Source organism: Oncorhynchus masou, chromosome 17 (genome assembly GCF_036934945.1).
Source record: "Oncorhynchus masou masou isolate Uvic2021 chromosome 17, UVic_Omas_1.1, whole genome shotgun sequence".
NCBI lineage: Eukaryota > Metazoa > Chordata > Actinopteri > Salmoniformes > Salmonidae > Oncorhynchus > Oncorhynchus masou.
The window spans coordinates 4,480,519-4,505,554 of NC_088228.1; the positions used below are offsets into that span (position 1 = coordinate 4,480,519).

General features: G+C 44.5%; 1 protein-coding gene across 1 annotated transcript in view; it reads right to left on the bottom strand.

The window, feature by feature from the left end:
- Window positions 1–25,036, bottom strand: part of LOC135558338 (receptor-type tyrosine-protein phosphatase mu-like) — a 588,334-nt gene that overhangs the window by 399,290 nt on the left and 164,008 nt on the right. Inside the window, exon 3 of the mRNA XM_064992077.1 lies at window positions 18,024–18,292. Within this exon, the coding sequence (XP_064848149.1) occupies window positions 18,024–18,292 (269 nt within the window). The remainder of the gene's footprint in view (window positions 1–18,023; window positions 18,293–25,036) is intronic.

Below are 25,036 nucleotides of genomic sequence, written 5' to 3' on the forward strand. Positions count from 1 at the left end.
ATGTATGATTGTAATAACAACACGGTGGCAATACCATCCCCATACACAGCTGGGGATGAGACCAGACTACAGGGGATGACAGAGAGGGGATGAGACCAGACTACAGGGGATGACAGAGAGGGGATGAGACCAGACTACAGGGGATGACAGAGAGGGGATGAGACCAGACTACAGGGGATGACAGAGAGGGGATGAGACCAGACTACAGGGGATGACAGAGAGGGGATGAGACTAGACTATCGGGGATGACAGAGATGACAGGGGATGACAGAGAGGGGATGAGACCAGACTACAGGGGATGACAGAGAGGGGATGAGACCAGACTACAGGGGATGACAGAGAGGGGATGAGACCAGACTACAGGGGATGACAGAGAGGGGATGAGACCAGACTACAGGGGATGACAGAGAGGGGATGAGACCAGACTACAGGAGATGACAGAGAGGGGATGAGACCAGACTACAGGGGATGAGACCAGACTACAGGGGATGACAGAGAGGGGATGAGACTAGACTACAGGTGGATGACAGACTAGGGAAGGTGTTAGCTGAATGTTAGCTGGGATGAGACCCAGACGATAAGCGGATGACAGACTAGGGCAGGTCCCTAAAGAATGTTAGCTGGGATGAGACCCAGACGATAAGCGGATGACAGACTAGGGCAGGTCCCTAAAGAATGTTAGCTGGGATGAGACCCAGACGATAAGCGGATGACAGACTAGGGCAGGTCCCTACAGAATGTTAGCTGGGATGAGACCCAGACGATACAGAAAGACGAGACCCAGACGATAAGAGGATGACAGACTAGGGCAGGTCCCTACAGAATATTAGCTGGGATGAGACCCAGACGATAAGCGGATGACAGACTAGGGCAGGTCCCTACAGAATGTTAGCTGGGATGAGACCCAGACGATAAGCGGATGACAGACTAGGGCAGGTCCCTAAAGAATGTTAGCTGGGATGAGACCCAGACGATAAGCGGATGACAGACTAGGGCAGGTCCCTACAGAATGTTAGCTGGGACGAGACCCAGACGATAAGCGGATGACAGACTAGGGCAGGTCCCTACAGAATGTTAGCTGGGACGAGACCCAGACGATAAGCGGATGACAGACTAGGGCAGGTCCCTACAGAATGTTAGCTGGGATGAGACCCAGACGATAAGCGGATGACAGACTAGGGCAGGTCCCTACAGAATATTAGCTGGGACGAGACCCAGACGATAAGCGGATGACAGACTAGGGCAGGTCCCTACAGAATATTAGAGTACTGTCCTGTGGTATATAGTAGATGGTAGAGAATGTTATAGCTATGATGAGGAGTCGGCATTGTGGGTAAAAAGGGAAATGGAATGCCAGTCCTACCCCAAAACTAGGGAGTGGAGGAGAGAGTTGTAACTGGCAGAGAGGCTTGGCCTTCACATGTTTAACATGCCATCATATGCTAACTATACTGAACATCCTCTCTACTGTACCAACTGATATATCCAATCTAGAATCATACATTATCCTTCCTCTGTACTGTACCAACTGATATATCCAATCTAGAATCCTACATTATCCTTCCTCTGTACTGTACCAACTGATATATCCAATCTAGAATCCTACATTATCCTTCCTCTGTACTGTACCAACTGATATATCCTATATAGAATCCTACATTATCCTTCCTCTGTACTGTACCAAACTGATGGGTATATCATTCCTTTTCCAGTGCTGACAGAGAGACTAGCAGCAGTACGCACACAGGAATGTACAGTCTGGCACAGTCAGACAGACAGGCAAGCAGGCAGGCAGGCAGACAGACAGACAGAATCTCTCTCTCTTTGTCTCCCCCTTTCTGTCTCTCTCTCTCGCTCCTCTGTCTTTGTCTCCCCCTTTCTGTCTCTCTCTCTCTCTTCTCCCTTTGTCTCTCCCTTTCACTCTCCATGTCCTTTAGTGGCCCAGCCAGAGCCCAGACTTGAACCCGATCTAACATCTCTGGAGAGACCTGATAAAATATGTGCAGCGACGCTCCCCATCCAACCTGACAAAGCTTGAGAGGATCTGCAGAGAAGAATGGGAGAAACTCCCCAAATACAGGTGTGCCAAGCTTGTAGCGTCATACCCAAGAAGACTCGAGGCTGTAATCACTGCCAAAGGTGCTTCAACAACCTACTGAGTTAAGGGTCTGAATACTTATATAAATGTGATTGTTTCAGTTTTAAATTTGTAATACATTTGAGGGTTAACATTTTAGAATTAGGCTGTAACGTCACAACCTCTGGAACAAGTTGAAGGATCGGAATACTTCTCGAAAGCTCCGTATCTCTCTCTCCTCTCTCTCTCCCCAAAGCTTTCACGTGGATTCACCTAGTCGGTCTTTGTAATGGAAAGAGCAATTGTTCCTAATGTTTGGTACCCTCAGTATATACAGTAGGGAGAACAAGTATTTGATACACTGCCGATTTTGCAGGTTTTCCTACTTACAAAGCATGTAGAGGTCTTTCATGTTTATCATAGGTACACTTCAACTGTGAGAAACGGAATCTAAAACAAAAATCCAGAAAATCACATTGTTACATTTTTAAATAATGAATTTGCATTACATAAGTATTTGATCACCTACCAACCAGTAAGAATTCCGGCTCTCAGAGACCTGTTAGTTTTTCTTTAAGAAGCCCTCCTGTTCTCCACTCATTACCTGTATTACCTGTTTGAACTCGTTACCTGTATAAAAGACACCTGTCCACAGACTCAATTAAACAGACTCCAACCTCGCCACAATGGCCAAGACCAGAGAGCTGTGTAAGGACATCAGGGGTAAAATTGTAGACCTGCACAAGGTTGGGATGGGCTACAGGACAATAGGCAAGCAGCTTGGTGAGAAGGCAACAACTGTTGGTGCAATTATTAGAAAATGGAAGAAGTTCAAGATGACTGTCAATCACCCTCAGTCGGGGCTCCATGCAAGATCTCACCTCGTGGGGCATCAATGATCATGAGGAAGGTGAGGGATCAGCCCAGAACTACACGACAGGACCTCAGAACTACACGATAGGACCTGGTCAATGACCTGAAGAGAGCTGGGACCACAGTCTCAAAGGAAACCATTAGTAACACACTACGCCATCATGGATTTAAATCCTGCAGCGAACGCAAGGTCCCCCTGCTCAAGCCAGTGCATGTCCAGGCCCATCTGAAGTTTGCCAATGACAATCTGGATCATCCAGAGGAGGAATGGGAGAAGGTCATGTGGTCTGATGAGACAAAAATAGAGCTTTTTGGTCTAAACTCCACTCGCCGTGTTTGGAGGAAGAAGAAGGATGAGTACAACCACAAGAACACCATCCCAACCGTGAAGCATGGAGGTGGAAACATCATTCTTTGGGGATGATTTTCTGCAAAGGGGACAGGACGACTGCACCGTATTGAGGGGAGGATGGATGGGGCCATGTATCGCAAGATCTTGGCCAACAACCTCCTCCGTAAGAGCATTGAAGATGGGTTGTGGTTGGGTCTTCCAGCATGACAACGACCCGAAACACACAGCCAGGGCAACTAAGGAGTGGCTCCGTAAGAAGCATCTCAAGGTCCTGGAGTGCCCTAGCCAGTCTCCAGACCTGAACCCAATAGAACATCTTTGGAGGGAGCTGAAAGTCTGTATTGCCCAGCGACAGCCCCGAAACCTGAAGGATCTGGAGAAGGTCTGTATGGAGGAGTTGGCCAAAATCCCTGCTGCAGTTTGTGCAAACCTGGTCAAGAACTACAGGAACTGTATGATCTCTGTAATTGCAAACAACGTTTTCTGTACCAAATATTAAGTTCTGCTTTTCTGATGTATCAAATACTTATGCCATGCAATAAAATGCAAATGACAATGAATGACTTAAAAATCATACAATGTGATTTTCTGGATTTCTGTTTTATATTCCGTTTCTCACAGTTGAAGTGTACCTATGATAAAAATTACAGACCTCTACATGCTTTGTAAGTAGGAAAACCTGCAAAATCGGCAGTGTATCAAATAGTTGTTCTCCCCCTATATATATCTGTCTCCTCGTATCTCCCTCCCTTCTCTCTCTCCTTGCATCTCCCTGCTCCTCCTTGCACAAAGGTGGGGGTAGCAGTCCTGCTGCTGGGTTGTTGCCCTCCTATGGCCTCCTCCACATATCCTGATGTACTGGCCTGTCTCCTGGTAGCGCCTCCATGCTCTGGACACTACGCTGACAAACACAGCAAACCTTCTTACCACAGCTCGCATTGATGTGCCATCCTGGATGAGCTGCACTACCTGAGCCATTTGTGTGGGTTGTAGACTCCGTCTCATGCTACCACTAGAGTGAAAGCACCGCCAGCATTCAAAAATGACCAAAACATCAGCCAGGAAGCATAGGAACTGGGAAGTGGCCTGTGGTCACCACCTGCAGAACCACTCCTTTATTGGGGGTGTCTTGCTAATTGCCTACAATGTGATTTTCTGGATTTTTTTTCTCATTTTATCTGTCATAGTTGAAGTGTACCTATGATGAAAATTACAGGCCTCTCTCATCTTTTTAAGTGGGAGAACTTGCACAATTGGTGGCTGACTAAATACTTTTTTGCCCCACTGTATATATATATATATATATATATATATATATCCTCTCTCTCCACCGTATATATCAATCTCTCTCCTTCCCTCTCTTTACAAATTATATATATTTTTGTGTGTTTTGAGATATTCCATGGCGAAAGGCAGAGGCTAACAATTATGGCCTCATTACACTCCTATTGACATAAATTAAAAGGCCAAGGCAGTCTGTACCATCGCTGGCACAGAACCTAACCAGACCCCCCCTCTCTCCAACCCCCCCCCCCGTCTCTCCCCATTCCTTTTTCTCTCTCTAATTGAAATCTTTTGTTTGTGCTACTGACTTCAGTCAGCGCTGTCTAATTGCTTTGATATAATTCATTTGAACATCAATGATAGGGATAATTATCTCTGACCCATCATTAAGAGAGGAGATGAGGAGAGGAGATGAGAGGAGCTGTGGGGAGATGTGGGGAGATGAGGGGAGAAGGGGGAAGAAGAAAGGAGATGAGAGGAGATGATGGCAGATGAGAGGAGATGATAGGAGATGAGGGGAGAGGAGATGAGAGGAGATGAGATGAGAGGATATGTGGGGAGATGAGAGGAGATGAGTGGAGAGATGAAAGGAGATGAGATGAAAGGAGAGGAGATGAGAGGAGATGAGGGGAGATGAAAGGAGATGAGGGGAGATGAAAGGAGATGAGATGAAAGGAGAGGAGATGAGGGGAGATGAAAGGAGATGAGGAGAGATGAGAGGAGATGAGGAGAGATGAAAGGAGATGAGGGGAGATGAGAGGAGATGAGGGGAGATGAGAGGAGATGAGGGGAGATGAGAGGAGATGAGGAGAGATGAGAGGAGATGAAAGGAGATGAGGGGAGATGAAAGGAGATGAGGGAAGATAAGGGGAGATGAGAGGAGATGAGGGGAGATGAAAGGAGATGAGGGGAGATGAGAGGAGATGAGGGGAGATGAAAGGGGATGAGGGGAGATAAAAGGAGATGAGGGGAGATGAAAGGAGATAAGGGGAGTCTCAAACAATTGATGTCACAGAGAGAAGTTCAACACACCTAATTAATCAGAGTGACAGACAGGGGGGGTTGGGGGGGGGGAGAAATATCATCTGGAAATCTGGAAATAACGGAGTAGTACATGTTTTATACAGGACTGATTTAAATAGCACTGTCTGTAGCCACTGGCTTATTGTTTTGAAATAAACTATAAACACAGGAAGTTGGTGTCTTTCTATAATTTTAATGGGCTACGGCTCTTTAAATACATATCAATTATCAAATGTATATATTCTATACATTGTACAGTACATAAGACATGTTAGCAGAACATCCCATGTGTATTCAATTGGGAACAATGCATTTCCTCTCACTCCCCAGTTTATAGTCAAACTACATTTTACAACCCAGTTTATAGTAAATCCACAGAGCCATTCGCTTTGGTTTTGATTGCTATACAATGAAACAGAGGCCAAATTGTGTTTTTTTTGTGTGTGTTGTGACACTCCCTTCCAAAGCGGCCTGTGATAGAGGATAACAGTTTCAGAGAGTCTTATCTTTCAGGAAATGGGTTCATAATAGCTTATAGCCACAAAACAGTTCAATTGCTGGAGAAAAATAAACAGGAAGGAAATGAATTCAACATGCCACATTGGCTTCCGAAACCACCGGGAGATTCTGTTGGTCACAGAGAGATTCTATCTCTTCTCCTCTACCTTGCCAGGCTGGCAAAGTACCAGGATGTTGTCGCTGGTTTTAGAATCTGAATTAACAGAACTGAATTTGAAAACTGAGAAGTTGAATAAATTAAACTTTGATCCACTTGAAATGATAGTTTGTAAACTTTATATGCAGACAATGAATGCAATATCTACCATATTGAAACAGGAATATATAAAGAGTGAATTTGAATATTCAATTACGTTTAAATATAATTTTAAAACTGAATGAAATGTTCACTCAATTCAATTTCAAATCAAGAAATACATCTTTAATTTATGAATTCAATGATTCTATTAGTGCATTACGAATTCAAAAAATATTCCATTCATATTGCATGTATTAATATCAACTCAAATACAATTTATGTTGGCACTGAAATCACTGCATACAAATCAAACCCTGGTTTACGGTATGAATAGCAATAAATAGGTATTATTTTATTACATGATAAATATGTGATGACATCCATTAAATTTTAGGAAGACCTGACAGAGAAGTAATTATCTCAGATGAAAGACCTTGTATGGACTTTATAAAAAAAAACATAACACATACTTACTGAATTACATCAGAGCACCAGGTGGTTTCATTATGACAATCACACACACACACACACACACACACACACACACACACACACACACACACACACACACACACACTTTGACTCATTCCTCTCTGCCTCCTTCTTTCCACACACACACACACACACACACACACCCACACCCACACCCACACCCACACCCACACCCACACCCATACCCACACCCACACACACTCACCTGGTTTACTATGCAATCAAAGACACCTATAATTATTTTAGCTCTTTATTTTTTTATTTTCCTTCTGAGGAAGAGACGGCCCAGAGATCATTGGTCTTCAAAATTACTTTCCCTTGTTGTCAAATTAAAGACTGAGACCTTTATGTATCACACACACACACACACACACACACACAGACACCATTATAAAGAGAGATACCGTTCCCTCCGAGGGTTGAATGGCAACAGATGTCTGGGATTTCCCACAGCACATTGAGATGTATAATGGAGTGTGTGTGTGTGTGTGTGTGTGTGTGTGTGTGTGTGTGTGTGTGTGTGTGTGTGTGTGTGTGTGTGTGTGTGTGTGTGTGTGTGTGTGTGTGTGTGTGTGTGTGTGTGTGTGTGTGTGTGTGTTTTATAAGCCATTGCTTCACAACTCTGAATGTCACATCGATAAACAAGAGACTGTCATAAAAGGGTAGAGACGTGTGTGAAATGAAATGTTGTATGTAGCTATTGACGACAATTTGGGCATGGTTAGTCTTCAGTATTTACTGTGTTAAAGAGCCAAGGACTGTGGCATCTTTGTCTTTATGTTTAGAAACCTGGATGCTACTCAATGTCTTAGTATCTGTTCTGTACTGTATCAATGGGTTGGTTGTCTTAGTATCTGTTCTGTATCAATGGGTTGGTTGTCTTAGTATCTGTTCTGTTCTGTATCAATGGGTTGGTTGTCTTAGTATCTGTTCTGTTCTGTATCAATGGGTGAATGTCACACGATAAACAAGAGACTGTCATAAAAGGGTAGAGGCGTGTGTGAAATGAAATGTTATTATGTATGTGTGACAACTGGTTAGTCTTCAGTATTTACTGTGTTAAAGAGCCAAGGACTGTGGCATCTTTGTCTTTATGTTTAGAAACCTGGATGCTACTCAATGTCTTTGTATCTGTTCTGTACTGTATCAATGGGTTGGTTGGTTGTCTTAGTATCTGTTCTGTCATGTCTTAGTATCTGTTCTGTTCTGTATCAATGGGTTGGTTGTCTTAGTATCTGTTCTGTTCTGTATCAATGGGTTGGTTGTCTTAGTATCTGTTCTGTATCAATGGGTTGGTTGTCTTAGTATCTGTTCTGTTCTGTATCAATGGGTTGGTTGTCTTAGTATCTATTCTGTTCTGTATCAATGGGTTGGTTGTCTTAGTATCTGTTCTGTACTGTATCAATGGGATGGTTGTCTTAGTATCTGTTCTGTCATGTATCAATGGGTTGGGTGTCTTAGTATCTGTTCTGTTCTGTATCAATGGGTTGGTTGTCTTAGTATCTATGCTGTACTGTATCAATGGGTTGGTTGTCTTAGTATCTGTTCTGTTCTGTATCAATGGGTTGGTTGTCTTAGTATCTATGCTGTACTGTATCAATGGGTTGGTTGTCTTAGTATCTGTTCTGTACTGTATCAATGGGTTGGTTGTCTTAGTATCTGTTCTGTACTGTATCAATGGGTTGGTTGTCTTAGTATCTGTTCTGTTCTGTATCAATGGGTTGGTTGTCTTGTATCTGTTCTGTTACTGTATCAATGGGTTGGTTGTCTTAGTATCTGTTCTGTCTGTATCAATGGGTTGGTTATCTAGTTCTGTTACTGTATCAATGGGTTGGTTGTCTTAGTATCTGTTCTGTACTGTATCAATGGGTTGGTTGTCTTAGTATCTGTTCTGTACTGTATCAATGGGTTGGTTGTCTTAGTATCTGTTCTGTACTGTATCAATGGGTTGGTTGTCTTAGTATCTGTTCTGTACTGTATCAATGGGTTGGTTGTCTTAGTATCTGTTCTGTACTGTATCAATGGGTTGGTTGGTTGTCTTAGTATCTTATCTGTTCTGTATCAATGGGTTGGTTGGTTGTCTTAGTATCTGTTCTGTATCAATGGGTTGGTTGGTTGTCTTAGTATCTGTTCTGTATCAATGGGTTGGTTGTCTTAGTATCTATGCTGTACTGTATCAATGGGTTGGTTGTCTTAGTATCTGTATCAATGGGTTGGTTGTCTTAGTATCTGTTCTGTACTGTATCAATGGGTTGGTTGTGTTAGTATCTGTGCTGTATCAATGGGTTGGTTGTCTTAGTATCTGTTCTGTACTGTATCAATGGGTTGGTTGTCTTATTATCTGTTCTGTATCAATGGGTTGGTTGTCTTAGTATTTATGCTGTACTGTATCAATGGGTTGGTTGTCTTAGTATCTGTTCTGTTCTGTATCAATGGGTTGGTTGTCTTAGTATCTGTTCTGTTCTGTATCAATGGGTTGGTTGTCTTAGTATTTATGCTGTACTGTATCAATGGGTTGGTTGTCTTAGTATCTGTTCTGTACTGTATCAATGGGTTGGTTGTCTTAGTATCTGTTCTGTATCAATGGGCTGGTTGTCTTAGTATCTGTTCTGTACTGTATCAATGGGTCGGTTTGTTGTCTTAGTATCTGTTCTGTACTGTATCAATGGGTTGGTTGTCTTAGTATCTATTCTGTACTGTATCAATGGGTTGGTTGTTGTAGTATCTGTTCTGTTCTGTATCAATGGGTTGGTTGTCTTAGTATCTGTTCTGTACAGTATCAATGAGTTGGTTGGTTGTCTTAGTATCTGTTCTGTATCAATGGGTTGGTTGGTTGTCTTAGTATCTGTTCTGTTCTGTATCAATGGGCTGGTTGGTTGTCTTAGTATCTGTTCTGTTCTGTATCAATGGGCTGGTTGTCTTAGCATCTATGCTGTACTGTATCATTGGGATGGTTGTCTTAGTATCTGTTCTGTACTGTATCAATGGGTTGGTTGTCTTAGTATCTGTTCTGTACTGTATCAATGGGTTGGTAGTCTTAGTATCTGTTCTGTACTGTATCAATGGGTTGGTTGGTTGTCTTAGTATCTGTTCTGTATCAATGGGTTCGTTGGTTGTCTTAGTATCTGTTCTGTACTGTATCAATGGGTTGGTTGGTTGTCTTAGTATCTGTTCTGTATCAATGGGTTCGTTGGTTGTCTTAGTATCTGTTCTGTTCTGTATCAATGAGTTGGTTGTCTTAGTATCTATTCTGTACTGTATCAATGGGTTGGTTGTCTTAGTATCTGTTCTGTATCAATGGGTTTGTTGTCTTAGTATCTGTTCTGTACTGTATCAATTGGTTGGTTGGTTGTCTTAGTATCTGTTCTGTACTGTATCAATGGGTTGGTTGTCTTATTATCTGTTCTGTATCAATGGGTTGGTTGTCTTAGTATCTATGCTGTACTGTATCAATGGGTTGGTTATCTTAGTATCTGTTCTGTTCTGTATCAATGGGTTGGTTGTCTTAGTATTTATGCTGTACTGTATCAATGGGTTGGTTGTCTTAGTATCTGTTCTGTACTGTATCAATGGGTTGGTTGTCTTAGTATCTGTTCTGTATCAATGGGTTGGTTGTCTTAGTATCTGTTCTGTACTGTATCAATGGGTCGGTTTGTTGTCTTAGTATCTGTTCTGTACTGTATCAATGGGTTGGTTGTCTTAGTATCTATTCTGTTCTGTATCAATGGGTTGGTTTGTTGTCTTAGTATCTGTTCTGTATCAATGGGTTGGTTGTCTTAGTATCTGTTCTGTACTGTATCAATGGGTTGGTTGTCTTAGTATCTATTCTGTACTGTATCAATGGGTTGGTTGTCTTAGTATCTGTTCTGTATCAATGGGTTGGTTGTCTTAGTATCTGTTCTGTACTGTATCAATGGGTTGGTTGTCTTAGTATCTGTTCTGTACTGTATCAATGGGTTGGTTGTCTTAGTATCTGTTCTGTTCTGTATCAATGGGTTGGTTGTCTTAGTATCTGTTCTGTTCTGTATCAATGGGTTGGTTGTCTTAGTATCTGTTCTGTATCAATGGGTTGGTTGTCTTAGTATCTGTTCTGTATCAATGGGTTGGTTGTCTTAGTATCTATGCTGTACTGTATCAATGGGTTGGTTGGTTGTCTTAGTATCTATGCTGTACTGTATCAATGGGTTGGTTGGTTGTCTTAGTATCTATGCTGTACTGTATCAATGGGTTGGTTGGTTGTTTTACAATGAAATGTAGCTATAATGAAATAGCCAAATGGGGCCTGTAGCCTGTAGCTATAATGAAATAGCTTAGTGGGGCCTGTAGCCTGTAGCTATAATGAAATAGCTTAGTGGGGCCTGTAGCTCTAATGAAATAGCTTAGTTGGCCTGTAGCCTGTAGCTATAATGAAAGAGCACACTGGGCCTGTAGCCTGTAGCTATAATGAAAGTGCCCAGTGGGCCTGTAGCCTGTAGCTATAATGAAAGAGGCCAGTGGGCCTGTAGCTATAATGAAAGAGCCCAGTGGGCCTGTAGCTATAATGAAAGAGCCCAGTGGGCCTGTAGCCTGTAGCTATAATGAATGAGCCAAGTGGGCCTGTAGCTATAATGAAAGAGCCCAGTGGGCCTGTAGCCTGTAGCTATAATGAAAGAGCACAGTGGGCCTGTAGCCTGTAGCTATAATGAAAGAGCCCAGTGGGCCTGTAGCCTGTAGCTGTAATGAAAGAGCCCAGTGGGCCTGTAGCCTGTAGCTATAATGAAAGAGCCCAGTGGGCCTGTAGCCTGTAGCTATAATGAAAGAGCCAGTGGGCCTGTAGCTATAATGAAAGAGCCCAGTGGGCCTGTAGCCTGTAGCTATAATGAAAGAGCACAGTGGGCCTGTAGCCTGTAGCTATAATGAAAGAGCCCAGTGGGCCTGTAGCCTGTAGCTGTAATGAAAGAGCCCAGTGGGCCTGTAGCCTGTAGCTATAATGAAAGAGCCCAGTGGGCCTGTAGCCTGTAGCTATAATGAAAGAGCCAGTGGGCCTGTAGCTATAATGAAAGAGCCCAGTGGGCCTGTAGCCTGTAGCTATAATGAAAGAGCACAGTGGGCCTGTAGCCTGTAGCTATAATGAAAGAGCCCAGTGGGCCTGTAGCCTGTAGCTGTAATGAAAGAGCCCAGTGGGCCTGTAGCCTGTAGCTATAATGAAAGAGCCCAGTGGGCCTGTAGCCTGTAGCTATAAAGAAAGAGCCCAGTGAGCCTGTAGCCTGTAGCTATAAAGAAAGAGCCCAGTGGGCCTGTAGCTATAATGAAAGAGCCCAGTGGACCTGTAGCTATAATGAAAGAGCCCAGTGGGCCTGTAGCCTGTAGCTATAATGAAAGAGCACAGTGGGCCTGTAGCCTGTAGCTATAATGAAAGAGCCCAGTGGGCCTGTAGCTATAATGAAAGAGCCCAGTGGGCCTGTAGCCTGTAGCTATAAAGAAAGAGCCCAGTGAGCCTGTAGCCTGTAGCTGTAATGAAAGAACCCAGTGGGCCTGTAGCTATAATGAAAGAGCCCAGTGGGCCTGTAGCCTGTAGCTGTAATGAAAGAGCCCAGTGGGCCTGTAGCCTGTAGCTATAATGAAAGAGCCCAGTGGGCCTGTAGCCTGTAGCTATAATGAAAGAGCCAGTGGGCCTGTAGCTATAATGAAAGAGCCCAGTGGGCCTGTAGCCTGTAGCTATAATGAAAGAGCACAGTGGGCCTGTAGCCTGTAGCTATAATGAAAGAGCCCAGTGGGCCTGTAGTGGGCCTGTAGCTATAATGAAAGAGCCCAGTGGGCCTGTAGCCTGTAGCTATAATGAAAGAGCCCAGTGGGCCTGTAGCCTGTAGCTATAATGAAAGAGCCCAGTGGGCCTGTAGCCTGTAGCTTTAATGAAAGAGCCCAGTGGGCCTGTAGCCTGTAGCTATAATGAAAGAGCCCAGTGGGCCTGTAGCCTGTAGCTAAAAGAAAGAGCCCAGCTATAAAGAAAGAGCCCAGTAGCCTGTAGCTATAATGAAAGAGCCCAGTGGACCTGTAGCTATAATGAAAGAGCACAGTGTGCCTGTAGCCTGTAGCTATAATGAAAGAGCCCAGTGGGCCTGTAGCTATAATGAAAGAGCCCAGTGGGCCTGTAGCCTGTAGCTATAAAGAAAGAGCCCAGTGAGCCTGTAGCCTGTAGCTGTAATGAAAGAACCCAGTGGGCCTGTAGCTATAATGAAAGAGCCCAGTGGGCCTGTAGCCTGTAGCTATAATGAAATAGCTTAGTGGACCTGTAGCCTGTAGCTATAATGAAATAGCTTAGTGGGGCCTGTAGCTATAATGAAATAGCTTAGTGGGGCCTGTAGCCTGTAGCTATAATGAAATAGCTTAGTGGGGCCTGTAACCTGTAGCTATAATGAAAGAGCACAGTGGGCCTGTAGCCTGTAGCTATAATGAAAGAGCACAGTGGGCCTGTAGCCTGTAGCTATAATGAAAGAGCCCAGTGGGCCTGTAGCCTGTAGCTATAATGAAAGAGCCCAGTGGGCCTGTAGCTATAATAAAAGAGCCCAGTGGGCCTGTAGCCTGTAGCTATAATGAAAGAGCTTAGTGGGCCTGTAGCCTGTTGCTATAATGAAAGAGCCCAGTTGGCCTGTAGCTATAATGAAGGAGCCCAGTGGGCCTGTAGCCTGTAGCTATAATGAAAGAGCCCAGTGGGCCTGTAGCTATAATGAAATAGCCCAGTGGGCCTGTAGCTATAATGAAAGAGCCCAGTGGGCCTGTAGCTATAATAAAAGAGCCCAGTGGGCCTGTAGCTCTAATGAAAGAGCCCAGTGGGCCTGTAGCTATAATGAAAGAGCCCAGTGGGCCTGTAGCTCTAATGAAAGAGCCCAGTGGGCCTGTAGCTATAATGAAAGAGCCCAGTGGGCCTGTAGCTATAATGAAAGAGCCCAGTGGGCCTGTAGCTCTAATGAAAGAGCCCAGTGGGCCTGTAGCCTGTAGCTCTAATGAAAGAGCCCAGTGGGCCTGTAGCCTGTAGCTCTAATGAAAGAGCCCAGTGGGCCTGTAGCTCTAATGAAAGAGCCCAGTGGGGCCTAATCTCCTGTTGGTTCGTGAGGTCAAGAGGGCTCTCTGCATCAATTAACACAGTGCACCTTTTTTAACCAGGGCCTATAGGGAAACCAATAGGTCTCTGGTCAAAAGTAGTGCACTATATAGGGAATAGGGTACCACAGGGTTCTGGTCAAAAGTAGTGCACTATATAGGGAATAGGGTTCCATTTGAGACACACCATTGGTGAGTCATGTCTCTTCCTCAATGAGGCCTGGAAACACTATTGTCCAGGGTGTGAAATCACTGGGCTCGGTGTGCCAGGGTCAGGGATGATGTACCATGGTGGAACAGAACATTATATAGACCTGGTGCTGAGGGGAGAGAAAAAAACACATAGGCCTATTGCCATGGATACAAAGGGTTCATATTCATCACATGGAACATGTTTTAATAGGCCATTGTTGTGTCTGCTCTGCAACTATAATCAGATGTGAGTAACTATGTATCGCTGGCCTCCAAAATGAATCTACTTGAAAAAGGACACTGGGCTCTTGTATCATATGATATATATATATATAAATATATAATATATATATATAATATATATATATACTAATATATAATATATATATATCCACTACCGTTCAAAGATTTGGGGACACTTAGAAATGTCCTTGTTTTTGAGAGAAAAGCACATTTTTTGGTCCATTAAAATAACATCAAAAGGGTTTTCTAATGATTAATTCGCCTTTTAAAATGATCAACTTGGATTAGCTAACGTGCCATTGAAACACAGGAGTGATGGTTGCTGATAATGGGCCTCTGTACGCCTATGTAGATATTCCATTTAAAAAATCAGCCGTTTCCAGCTAAAATAGTCATTTACTTTATATTATTTTTTATGGTATTGAAAATCCTACCGCCGTTATAGGTAATGTAAGGTAAACTAAGGTAAGGTAAAGGGTAGCTATTGGTGAACTATTTAACAATATATATATATATTAGTTTAGTATAGATGTATAGTATTGAAAATACTAACCTAATTTAACACACCAGATTCTACTAATTAGCTGCTCAACAAGACCTTAAAACTAGCTGAATCAGATATGCTAAATTAGGGTTGGACTGATGACCTACAGGACAGTAGATCTCCAGGAAGAGGGTTGGACTGAACACCTACAGGACAGTAGATCTCCAGGAAGAGGGTTGGACTGATGACCTACAGGACATTAGATCTCCAGGAAGAGGGTTGGACTGAAAACCTACAGGACAGTAGATCTCCAGGAAGTGAAAACCTACAGGACAGTAGATCTCCAGGAAGAGGGTTGGACTGATGACCTACAGGACAGTAGATCTCCAGGAAGAGGGTTGGACTGATGACCTACAGGACAGTAGATCTCCAGGAAGAGGGTTGGACTGATGACCTACAGGACAGTAGATCTCCAGGAAGAGGGTTGGACTGATGACCTACAGGACAGTAGATCTCCAGGAAGAGGGTTGGACTGATGACCTACAGGACAGTAGATCTCCAGGAAGAGGGTTGGACTGATAACCTGCACGACAGTAGATCTCCAGGAAGAGGGTTGGACTATAGGTGACCTACAGGACAGTAGATCTCCAGGAAGAGGGTTGGACTGATGAGGTAAGGACAGTAGATCTCCAGGAAGAGACTAAGTTAATGGACTAAGGATAAGGTAAGGTAAGTAATCTCTAAGGTAAGGTTGGTAATGTCTGGTATAGGTAATGTAAGTAATAAGGTGATAAGGTAAACTAAGGTAAGCTAAGGTAAGGTGAGCTAAGGCAATGTAAGGTAAGGAAGGCTAAGGTAATGTAGACTAAGTTAATGTAGACTAAGGTAATTTAAGGTAAGGTAAGGTAAACTAAACTAAGGTAAGGTAATGTAAAGTAATGTAAACTAAGGTAACGTAAGGTAGGGTAAACTAAGGTAATGTACGGTGAGTTAAGGTAAACTAAGGTAATGTAAACTAAGGTAAGGTAAACTAAGGTAATGTATGGTGAGTTAAGGTAAACTAAGGTAATGTAAACTAAGGGTAAACTAAGGCAATGTAAACTAAGGTAATGTAAACTAAGGTAAGGTAATGTAAACTAAGGTAAACTAAGGTAATGTAAACTAAGGTAATGTAAACTAAGGTAAGGTAATGTAAACTAAGGTAAACTAAGGTAATGTAAACTAAGGTAAGGTAAGGTAAGGTAAACTAAGGTAAGGTAAGGTAAACTAAGGTAAGGTAAACTAAGGTAATGTAAACTAAGGTAAACTAAGGTAAGGTAAACTAAGGTAATGTAAACTAAGGTAAACTAAGGTAAGGTAAACTAAGGCAATGTAAACTAAGGTAAGTTGAGATAAGGTACGGTAAGGTGAGATAAGGTAAGGTAAGCTAAGGTGAGGTAAGGTGGGGGGTAAGGTAAGGTGAGATAAGGTAAGGTAAGCTAAGGTGAGGTAAGGTGGGGGGTAAGGTAAGGTGAGATAAGGTAAGCTAAGGTGAGGTAAGGTGGGGGGTAAGGTAAGGGTAAGGTAAACTAAGGTACGGTAGGGTAAGGTAAGCTAAGGTGAGGTAAACTAAGGTAAGTTGAGATAAGGTAAGCTAAGGTGAGGTAAGGTAAGGTAAGCTAAGGTGAGGTAAGGTAAGGTGAGGTAAGGTGGGGGGTAAGGTAAGGTAAGCTAAGCTAAGGTGAGGTAAGGTAAGGTGGGGGGTAAGGTAAGGTAAGATGAGATAAGGTAAGGTAAGGTAAGGTGAGGTAAGGTGGGGGGTAAGGTAAGGTGAGATAAGGTAAGGTAAGGTGAGATAAGGTAAGGTAAGCTAAGGTGAGGTAAGGTGGGGGGTAAGGTAAGGTGAGATAAGGTAAACTAAGGTAAGGTGAGGTAAGGTGGGGGGTAAGGTAAGGTGAGATAAGGTAAGGTAAGCTAAGGTGAGGTAAGGTGGGGGGTAAGGTAAGGTGAGATAAGGTAAGCTAAGGTGAGGTAAGGTGGGGGTAAGTTAAGGTAAGAGAGTAAGGTGGGGGTAAGGTAAGGTGGGGTAAGGTAAGGGGGGTAAGTTAAGGTGAGATAAGGTAAGGTAAGCTAAGGTGAGGTAAGGTGGGGGGTAAGGTAAGGTGAGATAAGGTAAGGTAAGCTAAGGTGAGGTAAGGTGGGGGTAAGGTAAGGTGAGATAAGGTAAGGTAAGCTAAGGTGAGGTAAGGTGGGGGGGGTAAGGGTAAGGTGAGATAAGGTAAGGTAAGCTAAGGTGAGGTAAGGTGGGGGGTAAGGTAAGGTGAGATAAGGTACGGTAAGGTGAGATAAGGTAAGGTAAGCTAAGGTGAGGTAAGGTGGGGGTAAGGTAAGGTGAGATAAGGTAAGGTAAACTAAGGTGAGGTAAGGTGGGGGTAAGGTAAGGTGAGATAAGGTAAGGTAAGCTAAGGTGAGGTAAGGTGGGGGGTAAGGTAAGGTGAAGTAAGGTGGGGGGTAAGGTAAGGTGAGATAGGGTAAGGTAAGCTAAGGTGAGGTAAGGAGGGGGGTAAGGTAAGGTGAGATAAGGTAAGGTAAGCTAAGGTGAGGTAAGGTGGGGGGTAAGGTAAGGTAAGGTGAGATAAGGTAAGGTAAGCTAAGGTAAGGTAAGGTGAGATAAGGTAAGGTGAGATAAGGTAAGGTAAGCTAAGGTGAGGTAAGGTGGGGGTAAGGTAAGGTGAGATAAGGTAAGGTAAGCTAAGGTGAGGTAAGGTGGGGGGTAAGGTAAGGTGAGATAAGGTAAGGTAAGCTAAGGTGAGGTAAGGTGGGGGGTAAGGTAAGGTGAGATAAGGTAAGGTAAGCTAAGGTGAGGTAAGGTGGGGGTAAGGTGGGGGGTAAGGTAAGGTGAGATAAGGTAAGGTAAGCTAAGGTGAGGTAAGGTGGGGGGTAAGGTAAGGTGAGATAAGGTAAGGTAAGGTAAGCTAAGGTGAGGTAAGGTGGGGGGTAAGGTAAGGTGAGATAAGGTAAGGTAAGCTAAGGTGAGGTAAGGTGGGGGGTAAGGTAAGGTGAGATAAGTTAAGGTAAGCTAAGGTGAGGTAAGGTGGGGGGTAAGGTAAGGTGAGATAAGTTAAGGTAAGCTAAGGTGAGGTAAGGTGGGGGGTACGATAAGGTGAGATAAGGTAAGGTAACTCACCTGATAGAAGTTGGGCCAGTAGGTAGAGATGGCCAGTTCTACCTGTACCCAGGCTCTAGTAGCTGGCCCAGACACGTTCCAGACGGGCATGCCCAGTGGACTGTTGTTCTCTCTGATGTACACGTTGAGCTGCCCCGGTCCCGCCCCCTCGCGTCCAGACAGGAAGTACTGGAAGATGATACAGTGAGTGTCATTCTCCTTCAGCTGGGGAGTCAGGAGTAATGCCTTCTGACCAGCGAAACGCCCCGACGTGTTGACCATAATGAAGGCTGAATCTGGGGCAGCAGAGGAGAGGAGAACATTAAATGGAGGTCAGAATTGGGGGGTCAGAACTGTGTAGCTGGGGGGGTCAGAAATGTGTAGCTGGGGGGGTCAGATCTGTGTAGCTGGGGGGGTCAGATCTGTGTAGTTGGTGGGGGTCAGAACTGTGTAGCTGGGGGGGTCAGAACTGTGTAGTTGGTGGGGTCAGAACTGTGTAGCTGGGGGGTCAGAACTGTGTAGCTGGGGGGTCAGAACTGTGTAGCTGGTGGGGTCAGAACTGTGTAGCTGGGGGGTCAGAACTGTGTAGCTGGGGGGTCAGAACTGTGTAGCTGGGGGTCAGACCTGTGTAGCTGGGGGGTCAGAACTGTGTAGCTGGGGGTCAGAACTGTGTAGCTGGGGGGTCAGAAATGTGTAGCTGGGGGGTCAGAACTGTGTAGTTGGGGGGGGTCAGAACTGTGTAGCTGGGGGGGTCAGAACTGTGTAGCTGGGGGTCAGAAATGTGTAGCTGGGGAGGGTCAGAAATGTGTAGCTGGGGGGGGTCAGAACTGTGTAGTTGGGGGGGGTCAGAACTGTGTAGCTGGGGGGTCAGAACTGTGTAGCTAGGGGGGTCAGAACTGTGTAGCTGGGGGTGAAATGTGTAGCTGGGGGGTCAGAAATGTGTAGCTGTGGGGGTCAGAACTGTGTAGCTAGGGGGGTCAGAACTGTGTAGCTAGGGGGGTCAGAACTGTGTAGCTGGGGGGTCAGAACTGTGTAGCTGGGGGTCAGAACTGTGTAGCTGGGGGGTCAGAACTGTGTAGCTGGGGGGTCAGAAATGTGTAGCTGGGGAGGGTCAGAAATGTGTAGCTGGGGAGGGTCAGAACTGTGTAGTTGGGGGGGGTCAGAACTGTGTAGCTGGGGGGTCAGAACTGTGTAGTTGGGGTGGAGGTCAAAACTGTGTAGATGGGGGGTCAGAACTGTGTAGCTGGGGGTCAGAACTGTGTAGCTGGGGGTCAGAACTGTGTAGCTGGGGGTCAGACCTGTGTAGCTAGGGGGGTCAGAACTGTGTAGCTGGGAGGGTCAGAACTGTGTAGCTGGGGGGTCAGAACTGTGTAGCTGGGGGTCAGAACTGTGTAGCTGGGGGGGGTCAGAACTGTGTAGCTGGGGGGTCAGAAATGTGTAGCTGGGGGGTCAGAAATGTGTAGCTGGGGGTCAGAACTGTGTAGCTGGGGGGTCAGAACTGTGTAGCTGGGGGGGTCAGAAATGTGTAGCTGGGGGGTCAGAAATGTGTAGCTGGGGGTCAGAACTGTGTAGCTGGGGGGTCAGATCTGTGTAGCTGGGGGGTCAGAACTGTGTAGCTGGGAGGGTCAGAAATGTGTAGCTGGGGGGTCAGAATTGTGTAGCTGGGGGGTCAGAACTGTGTAGCTAGGGGGGTCAGAACTGTGTAGCTGGGAGGGTCAGAAATGTGTAGCTGGGGGGGTCAGAATTGTGTAGCTGGGGGGTCAGAACTGTGTAGCTGGGGGGGGTCAGAACTGTGTAGTTGGGGGGTCAGAAATGTGTAGCTGGGGGGGTCAGAATTGTGTAGCTGGGGGGGTCAGAACTGTGTAGCTGGGGGGTCAGAACTCCGTAACACAGACAGGATCACATCCAACCAAACCGAAATGATTTACAGATGAAGGATCTTCATTTAACCAGTATTGTTGCAGCAAAATGATCATCTCGAAACAGGATTTGAACGTTTAGTCCTCAAGGTTGCTTAATCGGTTGTTAGGCTACAAGTTAGCCAGATTTGATGACATGAAACGTGCTGTTAATTAATATTGCCATGCGTTAGTGCTGGGGTTTCAGTGAATTGATGTCAATCATGAAGCTTTCCTGCGGTGCAGGAAAATTCTCAGCAACAAAAGACTGATCAAATGAAGATCCTACACCTGTAAATAGCATTGAACCATCTTAATACATTTGCCAGTACAGCAGAGGACACCACTGTGGGGAGGGAAGACAATAACAGGTATTATTAAATAAAACAACATTGAATTGTACTTGTCACATAAACAACAGGTGTAGATTAACAGTGAAACGCTTACTTATGGGCCCTTCCCAACAATATAGAGAAGAAGTGTCACGCCCTGGTCTTAGTATTTTGTGTTTTCGTTAATTAGTTGGTCAGGCCAGAGTGTGACATGGGTTTATGTTGTTGTATTTCGTATTGGGGTTTTGTAGTTATTGGGATTGTGGCTGATTAGGGGTGTTGCATAGGTTTGGCTGCCTGAGGCGGTTCTCAATCAGAGTCAGGTGATTCTCGTTGTCTCTGATTGGGAACCGTATTTAGGTAGCCTGGGTTTCACTTTGTATTTCGTGGGTGATTGTTCCTGTCTCTGTGTTAGTGTTCACCAGATAGGCTGTAATTAGTTTTCATGTTCCGTTTGTTGTTTTGTATTTATTTAAGTTATTTCATGTATCGCTATCGTCTACATTAAAGACATGAGTAACCACCATGCTGCATTTCGGTCCGACTCTCTTTCAACAAACGAAGAACGCCGTTACAAGAAGACAATAGAGAAATGAAAGAAAAATAATAACACGAGGGATAAAGACCCAATGAGGAATGATAGTCTATATACAGGAAGTACCAGGTAATAACTTGTCTATATACAGGAAGTACCAGGTAATAACTTGTCTATATACAGGAAGTACCAGGTAATAACTTGTCTATATACAGGAAGTACCAGGTAATAACTTGTCTATATACAGGAAGTACCAGGTAATAACTTACCAGTACCATGCAGGGATACCAGGTAATAACATGACTACATACAGAGGTAAATTTGTCTATATATACAGGTAATAACTTGTCTATATACAGGAAGTACCAGTACCGTGGCGATGTGCAGTGGTACGAGGTAATAACATGGCTATATACAGGAAGTACCAGGTAATAACTTGTCTATATACAGGAAGTACCAGTACCAATGTGCAGTGGTACGAGGTAATTGAGGTAGACATATACATGTTGGTAGGGGTAAAGGATAGATAATAGACAGTAACAGCAGTATACTGTAGGTAGGGGTAAAGGATAGATAATAGACAGTAACAGCAGTATACTGTAGGTAGGGGTAAAGGATAGATAATAGACAGTAACAGCAGTATACTGTAGGTAGGGGTAAAGGATAGATAATAGACAGTAACAGCAGTATACTGTAGGTAGGGGTAAAGGATAGATAATAGACAGTAACAGCAGTATACTGTAGGTAGGGGTACAGGATAGATAATAGACAGTAACAGCAGTATACTGTAGGTAGGGGTAAATGGATAGATAATAGACAGTAACAGCAGTATACTGTAGGTAGGGGTAAAGGATAGATAATAGACAGTAACAGCAGTATACTGTAGGTAGGGGTAAAGGATAGATAATAGACAGTAACAGCAGTATACTATAGGTAGGGGTAAAGGATAGATAATAGACAGTAACAGCAGTATACTGTAGGTAGGGGTAAAGGATAGATAATAGACAGTAACAACAGTATACGGTAGGTAGGGGTAAAGGATAGATAATAGACAGTAACAGCAGTATACTGTAGGTAGGGGTAAAGGATAGATAATAGACAGTAACAGCAGTATACTGTAGGTAGGGGTAAAGGATAGATAATAGACAGTAACAGCAGTATACTGTAGGTAGGTGTCAAGTGACTAGGCAACCGGATAGATAATAGACAGTAGCAGCAGTATACTGTAGGTAGGGGTAAAGTGTGTATGTGCGGCGTCAGTATGCGTGTGTGCGCATGTCATGTGTGTCTGTGCATATGTAGTGTGTGTGTGTGTGTATTGTTCAGGGTCCTGTTGGTTCCAGACTTACTACACTGGTACCTCTTGCCGTGCGGAAGCAGAGAGAACAGTCTATGACTAGGGTGGCTGGATTCTGACAATGTTTAGGGCCTTCCTCTGACACCGCCTGGTATAGAGGTCCTGGATGACAGGAAGCTTGGCCCCTGTGATGTGCTGGGCCGTACACACTACCCTCTATAGGGCCTTCCTCTGACACCGCCTGGTATAGAGGTCCTGGATGACAGGAAGCTTGGCCCCTGTGATGTGCTGGGCCGTACTCACCACCCTCTGTAGCACCTTAATAGTGTGGTCAGCAAAGTTTCCCCATGTAGAGATCGAAGACCGTGTGAGGACTGTGTGTTGTTCTGAATTATTGACTCTGACAGGGTTAGGGTCAGTACCATTTCAATTCCAGTCAATTGAGTAAACCAAATACCAAATGTTCCTATTTGAAAAGCATTGAAGAGACAGGGTTAAGGTCAGTACCATTTTAATTCCAGTCAATTCAGTAAGGCAAATTGCATGTTTCTCATTGAAAAGCATTGAAGATAATTGGATTTTGATCCAATTTTTATTGATTTTCTAGTGTACTTCCTGAATTGACTGGAATTTAAATGGAATTGACCCTTAACCCTAAGGAGAGCAGTTGATATATCTCATATTATGAAGTGGGTGGTTCGAGCCCTGAATGCTGATTGGCTGACAGCCGTGGTATATCAGAACATATACCATGGGTATGACAAAACATTTATTTTTACTGCTCCAGTTACTTTGGTAACCTGTTTATAATGGCAATAAGGCACCTTGGGGGTGTGTGGTATGTGGCCAATATACCACGGCTAAGGGCTGTGTTCAGGCACTCGGCGTTGCGTCGTGCTTAAGAACAGTCCTTAGCCGTAGTACATTGGCCATACACCTCACTTGTATCTCACAGACAGCTATACTGAGGTGGTTTTTAACTCAAATGACGGAGAAAAATTAAGAAGAAATGAAGATGAGGAATAAATAACAAAAACGAGCAATTTTGATTGAACTCGAAAGGTTAATCCAGTCCTCCAATAGGACACGAGTCAGAACGGTTATATTGACAAGACATTCAACCCCTATATATCATCTTCTCATAGGCCTATGACTGTCAGCTCCACAGAGAGAAGACGCGATGTACTGAAAGGACAGGTGAGACATACTGAAACGCAGAAGAAGTGACACGGTTTTGCGTTGATATTACCCACGGTACACCAGTACAATTCGTTATCACACGCGGAGAGTTTTCCACGGTTCAGAAAAGATAGAGCAAAATAGACGAAGGAGAACAGCTAAGCAGAAAAGTTTTGCTCGTTTGTCATCAAATACCTACACCGAGCCCACTCACAGACACAAACTCACAGACACAAACTCACAGACACAAACTCACAGACACGAATCTAACTTGTCTGCAGATCTGCAGATCTCTCTCTCTCTCTCTCTCACTCTCTCTCTCTCTCACTCTCCCACTCTAACTCTCTCTCTCTCTCTCTCTAACTCTCTCTCTCTCTCTCTCTAACTCACTCTCTCTCTCTCTCTCTCTCTCCTCTCCTCCTCTCTCTCCCTCTCCCTCTCCCTCTCCCTCTCCCTCTCCCTCTCCCTCTCTCTCAGATAATGAGCGAGGAAGACTGTCAGGAGAAACACAATGGAAGACGAGGAGAAAAGATGAGAGGAGGAGATGAGAGGAGGAGAAGAGAAGAAGAGAGAAGAGCTGTGATGACACTGAGTCAAGCTCTTCTAGCTTGATGTTTGGTCTGTATTGGAAAGGAGGAGGAGGAGGAGTACAGGAGGCGAGGGGAGACAACCTCTTCCAGTTTGATGGTCATGCTACGACACCTCTCCTGAGTGTTTGTGTTATGGGATCTGATCTCTAGTCTACAACATCTCAATACATATCTCAATTAATCTCTCCTCATCTCTAGATGATGCAGACAAATTAATCCATGCTTTTGTTATTTGTAGGTTAGACTACTGAAATGCTCTACTTTCCGGCTACCCGGATAAAGCACTAAATAAACTTCAGTTAGTGATAAATACGGCTGCTGGAATCCTGACTTGAACCAAAACATTTGATCATATTACTCCAGTGCTAGCCTCCCTACACTGGGTTCCTGTTAAGGCAAGGGCTGTTCTCAAGGTTTTACTGCTAACCTACAAAGCATTGCATGGGCTTGCTCCTACCTATCTCTCTGATTTGGTCCTGCCGTACATACCTACACGTACGCTACGGTCACAAGATGCAGGCCTCCTAATTGTCCCTAGAATTTCTAAGCAAACAGCTGGAGGCAGGGCTTTCTCCTATAGAGCTCCATTTTTATGGAATGGTCTGCCTACCCATGTCAGAGACGTAAACTCGGTCTCAACCTTTAAGTCTGTACTGAAGACTCATCTCTTCAGTGGGTCATATGATTGAGTGTAGTCTGGCCCAGGAGTGTGAAGGTGAATGGAAAGGCTCTGGAGCAACGAACCGCCCTTGCTGTCTGTGCCTGGCCGGTTCCCCTCTTTCCACTGGGATTCTCTACCTCTAACCCTATTATAGGGGCTGTGTCACTGGCTTACTGGTGCTCTTTCATACCGTCCCTAGGAGGGGTGCGTCACTTGAGTGGGTTGGGTCACTGACGTGATCTTCCTGTCTGGGTTGCCCCCCCCTGGGATGTGCCGTGGCGGAGATCTTTGTGGGCTATACTCGGCCTTGTCTCAGCATGGTAAGTTGGTGGTTGAAGATATTCCTCTTGTGGTGTGGGGGCTGTGCTTTGTCAAAGTGGGTGGGGTTATATCCTTCCTGTTTGGCCCTGTCCGGGGGTGTCCTCAGATGGGGCCACAGTGTCTCCTGACCCCTCCTGTCAGCCTCCAGTATTTATGCTGCAGTAGTTTATGTGTCGGGGGCTGGGGTCAGTTTGTTATATCTGGAGTACTTCTCCTGTCCT